Here is a 13,600-nt window from a genome sequence, read left to right as displayed (position 1 = left end):
CTATTTTTAGTAACCGTTCAACACCGTTCATCGAAATCAAAAACCGATGCACAAAATTATGTATCTTAGTGTAGTCTACTTGTGTGCCAAGTTATACTGAAATCGGACCAAATCTGTAGGAGGAGTAGCATTTTGAAAGAATTTCAAAGAAATTTCTATTTTTAGTAACCGTTCAACACCGTTCATCGAAATCAAAAATCGATGCACAAAATTATGTATCTTAGTGTAGTCTACTTGTGTGCCAAGTTATAATGAAATTGTACCAAAACTGTAGGAGGAGTAGCATTTTGAAAGAATTTCACAGAAATTTCTATTTTTAGTAACCATGGCAACACCGTTTATCGAAATCAAAAACCGATGCACAGAATTATGTATCTTTGTGTAGTCTACTTGTGTGCCAAGTTATACTGAAATCGGACCAAATCTGTAGGAGGAGTAGCATTTTGAAAGAATTTCAAAGAAATTTCTATCTTTAGTAACCGTTCAACACCGTTCATCGAAATCAAAAACCGATGCACAAAATTATGTATCTTAGTGTAGTCTACTTGTGTGCCAAGTTATATTGAAATTGGACCAAAACTGTAGGAGGAGTAGCATTTTGAAAAATTGTTTACAGACAGACAGACAGACAGACGGATGACGGACGCATTACTATTGCATAAGCTCTTCTGGTCTCTGACCAGTAGAGCTAAAAACTATGTACATCATTTATGTATTTTATGTATTAGTCTGAGACTAACGGACTAACGTTAATGTCGAACCCTGTGCACTCTGTCCATAGGAACTTCATGTCATTCAATACATACACAGACACAAAATTCTTAATTTCTTTTATGGACCTAAAGCTTTTTAAAAAATTTTAAACAAATGAACTGGATATCTATTTTTATTGATTTTTAGCCTATATCGTCATCTTAAATTTAACTTTTTTTCAAATTTTGTAAAGAATGATTGGAAAAATTGATATTTCAAAAAATGGGGGTATACGTGTTCAAAAGGCTGTTTTGTTAAATTTCTCTGGTCAGTCTTAATAAAGTTTGAGTTTTTGTTAACTTCAGATATAATTCGTAATAGTTTTTAAGACAAAATGGCATCTAAACAGTTTAAATTTTGAGAATTATAAAAAATAAGGATTTTTTGATATCTTTTTTTGAAATTCAACATCAATTTGTTAATGTTATCCAATAAAGATTTCAAATATTCTCTTGGAAAATGAATATTTTTGATTTTCATAAGTTTTAACATAAATTCGATGTTATTTGGTGCATAACTAAAATAAATAGGATATCACAGATCTTTATGTTCAATTTTGTATGTTGAATTTTTAGAGGTATGTACTCCGAGACGTGTTGCATGAAAATTAACCTGCAAAGATATATCTTTTTATGGGTGTACACAGGCAACTTAGCCACATATGATTCTCATATGAGTATCATATGATTCTCATATGATTGGTTTCATATGAGAATCATAGAAAAAGGGCATCATATGTGAATCATATGAAGCAAATCATATGATCCACATATGATCCACATACGTGAATCATATGAAAATAACTACATATGATTTTTATATGAATGATTTAAGTGTGTTTCAAGCCATTTACATATGAGAATCATATGAAAAGGGCATCATATGTAAATCATATGAAACACTTATGTGTGTTTCAAGGCATTTACATATGGGAATCATATGAAAAGGGCATCATATGTAAATCATATGAAACAGTTATGTGTATTCTCTTTCAATAATTTTCACATTCTTGTACATGTACACATTTAAAAATCAGATATTTCTGCTTTAGATGAAAATTCATTACATTACAATGATCTATCTTCATTTGTTAAATATTTCAAAATATCTTATAATGCTTACACAACTTTTTTCATAAAATTATTTTCATCAAGAGAAATAACTTATTTTTCACAGTGTACATTCTAAACAAAACAATATACAAACAAGTCAGTAGCATTTGTCGATACATGTATTTAACATATTCTAAAATGAGTATACATTATAAGATTTCAGCAAAATGATTAAGTAGTTAAACAAGTATACATGGATGAATGAATAACATAATTAGGTCAAGTACTTGTATTAAAATACCATATGACATGAAAGTGTCCACAGCAAAATTGAAATATCAGCAATAACATTTGTCATGTGTTCTCTATTGTAAATTTATGAAAAATTAAGCTATGACTATTCCAGTATACAAAAAAAAGAATGGGAAATCTTTTCAGGTCAAATTCAGACAAGATTGTGTACATCCTCCCCATTTCATAATTATTCCCTCTCTATATTTCCTTGTTCTTTTTCCTTCTGTATCTTTCAATATTTTAAGTTGTCCTCCCTCTGATCTGACCATTTTGAGAATCCCTTTGAATTGTACCAAAAATGCAAATCCACCAGTTCTCCACTTCCGGAACAATTTCTTTGTGGCACAGAATGGTCTCTACAAAAATTCCAAAAATAAAAATAAAATAATTCTTAAATTACTTCATATTAAAATCATAAAAAGCTTTTTTTTTTAATTTGACAATTGAATTTTTAATGTTCAAATAGTATTATGCATGTATTAATTCAAATTGCCAAAAATTAAGAAGATTATGACTCAAATATATTACTTTTGGACAAAAGAAATTACAGAAAAGTAGAGAGGCAGAAAAAACAGACTTTGTGATTCCAGGATAAGAGTGCAACGATAAACCGATTGACGGTATACCACGGTTTATGATTCCACGGTTCGGCTCATAATACATGAAACTGATATCACGGTTCGGTTTAATCGGTCCGTAATTATCTGAATCGTCCATTTTGGTTCCTCGTTTACAATTTCCAAATGGCTTCCGCACAAAACATGAGTTCAATGAAACTGCAGAAATGGCAGTTAACTTGTTTCCAGCCTCATATTTAACGGGTCAAAGGATATTATTACTTTCTTAGTGTTAGTGTAATGAACATTTGATAAAACTTTTGAGTTTAAAGTATATAATGACAAACGCCTACTTTATAAGCCAATATGTCACGTATCGTGGTACGACAGGTACGTATCATATCATGAACTGAATACCGTGATACGTATTATATCCTGGAGTAGGCGTATCGTTGCAACCCTATTCCAGGATATCCCAAACTTTGTTGGGAAGAATTATAATTATAGCAAAGTCTATAAAACAGTGTGTAGTTACCTTAACTTTGAAGCAAGCCATTAGCCTTGGATCTTTGGATTTTTTTCTTATGAGAGGCTGACTGTATGTTGAACCTGTAAAACAAATATTCACACAGTAGATAATTTCTAAGCATAACTAAAACTTAAACTACAAAAATGAGAGAGTACAAGTTTGTAGCTTCTCTATAGTCTTAAATATCTTACAATTTATCTGAAACTAGGTTTTCTATAGTGTTGGAAAAATTTTTATGAATGTCAGTCATTGAATACATAGACGTAAATATTGGATGGATTAGCTATCTGATGTACTTTCAAATCATACACATGCACATGTATTTGTACCTTGAAAGTTGCCACTGTTAATATTATCATTTTTTTGCTGAAATTCAATTTACCCCCTGAAGTTATTGTATAGTTTCATAGCTTTTAAAGCCAGCAAATTCTATTCGATGATACTTACCATATTTTAAAAAAAGTGCATTGGATTAAAATTGTTTCATAATGTAGAATAAAACTTCTATATATTACTGAGTTGATTTAATTTTTTTATGAAGCCAACAGAGCCAAGCTAGTCAAATTATAAAAGAACAAAAAGAAATTATGAAGAAATATTTTGTCATAAAGGAGTCATTTCAGATGTACACTTTGATTTTTTATTCCAAGTATTTCTTTTTACCTTTAATATTGTGATGATGCAATCGTCTGTCAAAATCACTTAAGGATCAATCGCCAGTCTTATCAGCTTTGGGCATCTTGGACTTAATAAAAAGCAGCACGGTGTCACTGAACTCAAGTTGTTGAATGCATCTATAGGCCATAAAAACAAACATTTGTCATTAAGTTGATGAAAGAATCGACTTGATAACGATCTCAACATACAAAAACGCCAAACTGCTATAAAGGGTTTCTACTTTCACTTTCAAATCAGTATACCAGCTGCATGAGTACGTAACAAAAGTCAAAAAGAAAAACCAGAAGTCTCTGTCGAGACTGAAGCTCTACTGGTTTGAACTTATAGCAAAGGAAGAGAAAAGTCCTTAAGCAGCTGGGATTTGAAACTTTACAACAGCAATAAATAGAATAATGATCGTTGATAAAGTCTCTTTATGTTCTTAGTGTAGTCTACTTGTGTGCCAAGATATATTGAAATCAGACCAAAACTGTAGGAGTAGCATTTTGAAACAATTTTACAGATATTTCTATTTTTAGTAACCACGGCAACACCGTTCATCAAAATCAAAAACCGATACACAGATTTATGTATCTTAGTGTATTCTACTTGTGTGCCAAATTATACTGAAATCAGACCAAAACTGTAGGAGGAGTAGCATTTTGAAAGAATTTCACAGAAATTTCTATTTTTAGTAACCACGGCAACACCGTTCATCGAAATCAAAAACCGATACACAGAATTATGTATCTTAGTGTAGTCTACTTGTGTGCCAAGTTATATTGAAATCAGACCAAAACTGTAGGAGGAGTAGCATTTTGAAAGAATTTCACAGAAATTTCTATTTTTAGTAACCACGGCAACACCGTTCATCAAAATCAAAAACCGATACACAGAATTATGTATCTTAGTGTATTCTACTTGTGTGCCAAGTTATATTGAAATCAGACCAAAACTGTAGGAGGAGTAGCATTTTGAAAGAATTTCACAGAAATTTCTATTTTTAGTAACCACGGCAACACCGTTCATCGAAATCAAAAACCGATACACAGAATTATGTATCTTAGTGTATTCTACTTGTGTGCCAAGTTATATTGAAATTAGACCAAAACTGTAGGAGGAGTAGCATTTTGAAAAATTGTTTACAGACAGACGGACAGACGGACGGACGCCGGACGCATTACTATCGCATAAGCTCTTCTGGTCTCTGACCAGTAGAGCTAACAAAGCAATGCCTTTAGCCTAACATGTAAATTATAATGTTTACATCCACTCAGAAACAAATGCAAAATTACTTACAGATCACTAACGTTATGTAGGTTTACGAAATGCATTAATTTAACAATTACAAGTGATGAGAATATTATAGAAATAAGTTCATACGAACTTGTAACCGTAAAGAAAGGATATTTAAACAATATGAATTAAAGGTCTTAAAAAAATTGTTAGGAGATTACTTACTTTTTCCATAGCTTTTTCCAACACCCAGCACTTCTGCTACAGCAGTGACGTCAAACATGACGTACGCTTTCATCCGATAGAAGTCAAAACCGGTCCGGAAGAAAATACGGAATTATTTTTATCTTACTCAAAGTAATAAACCAAACCCAAAAGATTTGAAATAAAAAGCAAATTAATTTATTTTTTATCAATTTTGTCTGGGAAATGCATTATTACAGAAAAAGAAAATTGTGAAAGGTTTTTTTTTTTATAAGGGAAAGGGGGGGGTTAAACAGAGTAGAACTTTACATAAGTAATTGCTAACAAATTCTTTTAAAATAATGTACATTTAAATTTCTATTGATATACATTATTGAAAATGCAATTTTACTTGGGTATACCAAGGGTAATTAGTAAACACTGTTTCATATGATTCTCATATGATCACTGTTTCATATGATTCTCATATGATCACTGTCAAAATATTCATAAGATTTTTACCTGAGTATATCAAGGACATACAAGTGAACATTGTTTCATATGATTCTCATATGATCACTGTTTCATATGATTCTCATATGTTTACTGTCAAAATATTCATATGATTTTTACCATAGTGTATCAAGGGCAAATAAGTGAAAACGGTTTCATATGATTATCATATGATCAGTTTCATATGATTCTCATATGAACACTGCCAAAATATACATATGATTCTCATATGCAGGGCCTTTCATATGAGAATCATATGTAAATACGATCATATGATATACATATGTGTAATCATATGATTCTCATATGATTTGCCACATATGATTCTCATATGATTTTATATACATATGATTATCATATGATCCAATATGATCCTCATATGAAAGGCAATGCATATGTGGATCATATGTGGCTAAATTGCCTATGTATTAGTTAGTTTATAACTTTTTCAAGGTATTCAAATAAAATATCAGTTTGACAGAAAATTTTGAAAGTACGGACCTACCTTAATAATTTTTCATGTATTTCTGCGTATCTGCGAAGCTCTTTCCTTTGTTTCAAATTCTCCCTCCACTCACGTTCAGCAGCAGTGTCAACTACAGTTCCTACGAGTTGCTTCCAGGTGTGTTTTGGAGGAACGTCACGATTCAAAAGGTACTCTCTGAAAAAGAAATCAATGCTGTATTCCCTCATTATGGAGTGAATATCTGCTAGGAATCCACGCTTCGGTCTTGGTGTCGCCGAACCAAAAGAGCACAACCTTGCAATGAAAAGCTTTTTTGTAGAATAGAGAATAGTTTGATGTACAGAGTCTGTTCCAGAACATCAACTTGATTTTATGTACACTTCTTTTCATTTCAACCAGGCCAAGGGAAAAGATGGTATACGGTGTTGGTGATCTTTGGTCAAATCCTTGCATACAACGGGCCGCGTATCTCTGTACAATTTCCAGCTCTTCGACTGACTTTTTGGAGATCACATCCCATAATTCGCATCCATACAAGATCAATGGCATGACAATTGTTTTCCATACTTGAACGCTGGTCATGGGATGTATACCGTGATCATGAACTCCTACGTTGATAAGAGAGTTTAATATGCGCTTTCCTTTCCTGCATGCTTGTGTGATTGCTGTATCACTTTGTAACCTATCAGTTAGGACGACACCAGCATAAACATTTTCTGAATATAGGTTGATGTTTTCCTGACCAAGAATAAATGGTCCAGCAGCAGGTTGTTTTTGTCGCTTTCTACTAGAGCTAAAGAAGAGAACACAACTTTTCTCAGGATTATAACGCTAGTGCCAACGTTTAGCGTAATTGTAGACAATATCCAGTTGCTTCTGGAGACCACTGGGAGTGTTGGATATAAGGGAAGTGTCGTCATCCAGAATAATGTGAAGGTCACAAACACATGCTCCAGTCGCACTTTTATCCAGCATTTCTATCAATTCGTCAATCATCAGAAGGAAAAACCACGACGATAGTACCCTTCCTTTTCCGACACCTTGCTGTAAAGTGAATTCCTTCAACAATTCTTTTTCGTATAAGATTCGAGAGCTGGAATCACAAAATGAGTCGGAAAGCAAGCGCCATCCTTTACCATTGATACCTAACTTGTACAGTTTGTAGAGCAAACCATTATGCCACACGCTGTTAAATGCCTTTTGGTTGTTTAGAAATGCCACATAAATATCAGAGTCTCTCTCTACATAGTGGTGAATTGTTTCCGGTATAACAAATCCTGCCGGTATACTTCCACATCCTCAGTGATAGTTTGTAATGCAAAGCCTCAAGCCTCACTTTCGATTCTACTGCCGACCCGGACGGACGCATATCCCTCAAGGTAAATATATTTTCCTTTAAAGTGGGTGTTAGAACATGATGTGTTCACACCTAGGACTTGATTAGTCCTATTATAGCTTGTGATTCAAGCAATGACTTTTAGACTTTGATGAAGTCAAAACTTTCTTTGATTGAGGCTGATTGCCATTTCCTTTGTCCGAAAATTTTGCGACACATGTGGTCGGCCATGTTGCACACCAGAAAGAAATGCAGTATACATTAGTTTATTACAAGTTTCTTAGTATATTGTGACTTATTTCATCACCTTACATTTTAATTGTGTAAACTGTTCAAAAGACATTCAAATGTATTTTGCAGATGCCACCTACTATTCTCAAAAGGCGTCATGACCTTAGAAACAAAAACGTAACATTGAAATTGATGAAAAAATTCAAAGATCTTAAAGTGAGCCAAAGAATGGAGTATGCAAGATTTAAGTCCAATGAAAGGATAGAAGAAATGTCTGTAGAAGACTTAAGAAGACATCTGAAAAATCTACTAGATGATGACGCGGATTTACTGCTTGACTTGGCGGGAGCGCCTGTATGTGAAGACTCACTGAGGAAACTGGCACATGTTGCCATTCTCTTGGCCAATGAGATTGGTCAACCACAAGGCCATGATCTCCAAGACAAAGAGGTCAGTGTATTTAATTAATTCAACCTTTTGCACTCTGAAAAGGGAGGGGCTAACGAAGGGAAAATTCCTACACACGTGTTACACATTAAATTTAGCGTATTAAACCATCGAGATTCGATTTTTGTGTCCCCAAACAAAGTTGTTCAATATGTCATTAATGAAAATAAAGCAAAAGAAATACAATATGATTCCAAATTAATATAAAATCTCATTTTGATTAGGACACGGAGGAGGAGGATGACGAACAGGGGCCGTCGACGAGCAAAAGAAAGAGGACAACTCTAAAACAGAGGATTGAAAACCTAGAGAAAGTCAAAGAGGACACCGTAAAGGACCTTAAGGAAAAGGTGAGAAGTCTTGCCCTACAATCCAAACCAAATGAAGCATTGCTCCTTTTAACCCTCGATGAGCTATCAAAACAAGCTAGAAAGCATAACGATCCTGAGTCAGACGTTTACGACGAGTTATGCAGGCAAGCCAATAGGCACCAGGGCGAGGTTAACATAGCCACCCTAACTCTCAGCGTACTCGGCGGTAAGGCATCCGACATCGTGTTGAAAGCTATGGCGAAGTGCCTGAAAGAAAAACAAGTTGAGGATAAACTCTCGACGACTTCCTCGGCCAAAACCGCAGAATCGGCTTCGCCTCTTGAGAGTCTTTACCCTCCGCTTCAAATGCCGTACTTCATGCCCCAAACTATGACCGGGTGGCCTAATTTAGGGATGTACCATTACCAGTTTAATCGTAGATTCTCGGGCAACAGGCAGAACCGTTGGAGACCCCGAGGTCAATGCTATTTTTGCAATTCAACCGAACACGCTATCAAAGATTGTGAGAAAATGAAAATCGCTAAAAACAAATAGACCATTCATTTTCAGTCTGCGTTAGGAAAAAAAAAACTTTTCTGTCATACATGTATCAACACCACAGTAAATTTTGTTGAATTTGTATTTGCAGTAAATACATTTCATTTGCTTTAATAAAAGTGGAAATATGAATTTTGTTTTAATATCCAAGCCTTCACCGCAGTCCGGGGACACTGATTCCTTAGTGAACTTTTGTTCACGTGGACTGCAGGTGTGTGGCTTGTTCCCTTGTTTTTGACCCGGTTGGATGCTCCTCAAGAGCCTAATAATTCATTTTGTATTATAGGGCGTTGTGGAAATTCATAACCTTCCACCATTATCAGCGCCAGAATGGGAGATGAATGTTAATTTTAACCCATTTGCTGCTTTGAAAGATGTAAGGACGCATCCAACTTGGGTGACATTAAACAAGGACAAGCCCACACCTGCAGTCCGCTCCAACCCCTCAAAAGATTTAAAGAACAGTATTCCAACTAATCTTGGAAGTTTACCCTTACGTGACCCAGATAATTTCGTAGCAGGGGGCCTTAATGCATGTAAAGATGAGTGGTTAAAGCTTCCGAAACATTTACCGGAAAACGTCGTAAGGTGGATATCAGAAGGTGTAAATGTGCAAGATTTCTTTCAAACCTTCAAGGGAAATTTCAAAGGGAAAGCTTATAATTCTGCAGAACCCCCCAGAGCCTTTTTCAACAATTCCACAACCTGTAAAAATTACTTAGAATTTATATCAAGAGAAATTCTGAATCGGTTGCAATCGGGTTCGATTCGTCTTTGGGGAAAACTGGGTGAGTGTGAATTGCCGAAAGTAGTCATGCCGTTAACCATAGAACCTAGCAAACCAAGACTGTGTCATGACGAACGATATCTAAATCTTTGGATAAAAGATTGCCCATTTCAATTAGAAAATCTTAAACATGTTCCCCGCCTCGTTGAAAAAGATGTTCTTATGGTCGCATGCGATGAGAAGTCTGGTTGTGACCACGTCAGGCTAACACAGGGCTCAGAAACTTACTTCGGTTTCCAGTTTGGTGGTTGGGTATTTACATATTCCGTAATACCTTTTGGGTGGAAAGCTTCCGCTTTTGTTTACCAAACTATTGGCATGCAAGTAACTACGTTTTTGAGGGAATTGGGCATAATCACTTTGCAGTACATAGATGATCGTTTATTAGTGGCTTCTAACAGAATGGGCTCATTTGAAAGTGATATAAGCAAAGTCAGTTTTGAAATGTTAGAACTCTTAACCCGTCTAGGGTATACATTGTCTTTGAAAAAAAGTAGGCTTTTTCCGTCTACAGAATTGAAATTTCTCGGTTTCATTGTCGATTCCGCCAAGCAGGCTTTCATCTTACCGTGCGATAAAAAACATTCATTTATAACGCTCAGAAACCATATCTTAAATTCTGAGACAGTCGATGTCAAAACTTTGCAGAAATTTGCAGGAAAATGCGTATCGATGAATTTAGTCGTGCCAGCTGCTAGGTTGTACTGCCGGGAGGTCAATGCAGCTATATCGCGTGGTCTAAAGAACTCTCGTCTAATTCCAATTACAGGTGACCTTAAACGAGAAATAGAGCATTGGAATTTTATAGACAACTGGGACACATATGTGCCATGGCGACGAGAACTGCATAAGCAAATTACACTCGCCACAGACGCGTCTCTTTTCAAATACGGGGTTTCGGTCATGTCAGCGGAGCAAGAAACATTAACCTTTGGCGATTTCTGGGATAGCAATGATAAACGACCGATTCACCTCAAAGAGGCTGAAGCACTGATAAAGGCGCTCCAATCGTTGGACAGCGCTGTTCACAATCACCGGGTCGACATAATGACAGATAATACCTCCGTCATTGCCGCGTGGGAAAACCAGGGGGCCCGTAACAAACCTCTCAACGATATAATGAAATCATTGTTTACGCTAACTTACAATCATAATATTGACTTGCATCTCACTTATATTGCCTCAAATCAGAATAAAGCAGATGCGCCATCCCGCTCGATTTCTTTAACGGACTCAAAACTTAGTGACAAATCATGGGCATTAGTGGAAATGGCTTTCGGACCACATACGGTAGATCTTATGTCATTAGATTCCAATGCAATGAAAACACCCGAAGGTGTTCCTTTGAGACATTTTACACCCTCACCATCACCTTTTTCAGCGGGTGTGAATGTTTTTGCACAGGATATTATAAAGGAAGAAAACCCCTATGTCAATCCCCCATTTAATATTATTCTTCCTTTATTAAAATTTCTAAAAGACCAGCACGTAAAGCAATGCACTTTTATCGCCCCGGTTCTTGAAGAAACCCCCATTTGGTACCCAATACTAAAACAGTTTATCATTTCATCAACCACAGTAGGTGTAAAGGGTCAAATGGGTGTTCTAGAAATTCCCTCAAAAAATGGGTTCGTTCTGGATAAAAAAAGGTTTGAAATGGACTTTAATGGCACATAGGTTATGCTTTATTTAATATTATTTCAGGCTGAAGTAATTAATCTAGAGCAGATTGATGAAAGACTATCTACACTTCATAATCAGAACATCAATTCACCACACCAGAAGAAAAAGTCCTCCCTGGCCAGTACTTAAAAAACGTTTCTCGAACATCTACCCGAGAAACCAAGTCTAACTAGTGCATCTCCAAATGACATTAAGAGTGTGGAAAGACAGAACTGGCAAAACACAAATTCATTCTAAATCTTGCAAAAATCTAGGAAAGCACTCTATCCAACAGTGCCCATGTCCGGTAAGATTAGCGTCAGGTACAGTAGGAAATATCATTCAACAGCTGATTGATATTTTTGACATGTCGGGAAGAGGTCGAGAATGGAATCCTTCTCTTGGTGTTGGAAACCCGGCGGCTTCGGACACAGTTAAGTTTTATTTGAAAGCTATTAAGGAGGAACAAGCACGAGCTCACGTAGTGCCAAAACAAGCAAAACCTATTTTCGTAGATAAGATACGCTCTATTGCACAATACATAAATAGAGAAATAAAGAGGGATGACATATCATTGCGAGAAAAATATGTTTTACAGAGAGATCAAGCATTGATCAAGCTACAATTTTTTGCCGGCGACAGAGCGAGTGACGTGGCGATAGTATTATCACAGGAGGTAAAAAGATTAACTGATAATAGCGGATTTGTCTTCAAGCACACTTTCGGCAAAACGTTAAGGGGTGGTCCCACTAAATCAAACACATTTGTACTTAAACGATGTAATGATTTGGCAATTTGCCCTGTCCATGGTCTTCAATCGTACTTCCAATTCTCATCAAAACACGGAATCCCATTAGAATCGGGATATTTGTTTAGGGTCATTACGGAATCAGGACGAGTTCTTGATAAGCCGGTGTCTTACTCGTCAATTTACGATAGATTCAGAGGTTATTTAGTGACCTTAGGAATTTTTGAGGGAGAAACTCCTCACAGCATGCGAGCAGGCTGCGCCGTAACCCTCGCGTATGCCGAAAGTAAAACTGATACGCGTGGAATTATGCAGCATGTTGGATGGTCATCAGAGATAACAGCCCATTATTACACTAGGGCATGTGCCATTAAAGATGCAAGTCAAGTGGCCGATAATTTGGTAAAAGCAGCCGATGACAAGACCCTGAAAAATGTAAATTCCTTCTTCAATAAGCATGCCGATTTCGATGCCCTTTACCCTGCATTCCTCTAAAGTATACATTGTTAGTATCTCAGTATCTTTGTCACATTTCCGCATGACATTGTTAGTTGGAACTGTTTCTTCTTGTGTGAGAAATTATATTGTAATGATATGCAACTGTACTTTCCTTTTGTATTATTAAATCATATGTGAACATTTGTATTCCTCTATTTTTTATTTTATTTTTGAGTATTGGGAGAGATGTATGATTTTCTGTAGTTGTGTCACGGATATATTCAAATAAGTCCGATTAACATTTAATTACTGCCGATTTTTACCCAATACTTATCTAGGGTTGTGGAGTGCATTTCATGAATTTCACTGAGGATAGGGTAACATCCTCAGTGATAGTTTGTAATGCAAAGCCTCAAGCCTCACTTTCGATTCTACTGCAGTTGAGGAAATGAGCTAGTACCATTCAAGTAACGTTCTTGGTTATACACACGTATATCTGACGTATTCATTTGATTGCATGAGGGTGAAATTTCCCACCCTCCCTCCCAAATATTTGAAATTCAAAATGCTCTTCGCATCCCAATTACTGCCGATTTTTACCCAATACTTATCTAGGGTTGTGGAGTGCATTTCATGAATTTCACTGAGGATAGGGTAACATCCTGGACGAAAACCCTGCTGAAGAGGGTGTGGGAAGTGGATTTCAGCGTTGATACGCTTTATTCTTGAGTATTATATATTTTCAAATAGCTTTTGTAGGACTGAGGTTAAGGTTATATCTCTATAACTATTAGGGTAGAGTCTGTCTTTTTTTCCTCCTTTGAACAAAGTTATAGTTAATC

At 35.8% G+C, this 13,600-nt stretch overlaps 1 protein-coding gene and 1 long non-coding RNA gene across 2 annotated transcripts; one reads left to right on the top strand and one right to left on the bottom strand.

The window, feature by feature from the left end:
• Positions 1–2,307: 2,307 nt before the first annotated feature.
• LOC134230674 (uncharacterized) lies at positions 2,308–4,091 on the bottom strand. Its single transcript, XR_009984397.1, has 3 exons — positions 3,849–4,091; positions 3,192–3,265; positions 2,308–2,455 (listed from the first exon to the last, which is right to left on the bottom strand). It is a non-coding gene; the product is annotated as an uncharacterized LOC134230674 (long non-coding RNA).
• Positions 4,092–7,532: 3,441 nt separating this feature from the next.
• On the top strand, positions 7,533–11,722 carry LOC134230659 (uncharacterized). Its single transcript, XM_062712492.1, has 5 exons — positions 7,533–7,619; positions 7,937–8,257; positions 8,479–8,604; positions 9,410–11,398; positions 11,615–11,722. Exons 2-5 carry the CDS (start codon positions 7,937–7,939, stop codon positions 11,720–11,722), a joined length of 2,544 nt encoding a protein of 847 aa, XP_062568476.1. The 5' UTR covers positions 7,533–7,619.
• The last annotated feature ends 1,878 nt before the right edge of the window (positions 11,723–13,600 follow it).

Source organism: Saccostrea cucullata, unplaced genomic scaffold, assembly GCF_032062105.1.
Source record: "Saccostrea cucullata isolate Sc308-1 unplaced genomic scaffold, CSIRO_AGI_Scuc_v1 ctg144, whole genome shotgun sequence".
Classification (NCBI taxonomy): domain Eukaryota; kingdom Metazoa; phylum Mollusca; class Bivalvia; order Ostreida; family Ostreidae; genus Saccostrea; species Saccostrea cuccullata.
Note: the sequence above shows the minus strand (reverse complement) of the source record. Positions and strands in the feature narration are given on the sequence as shown.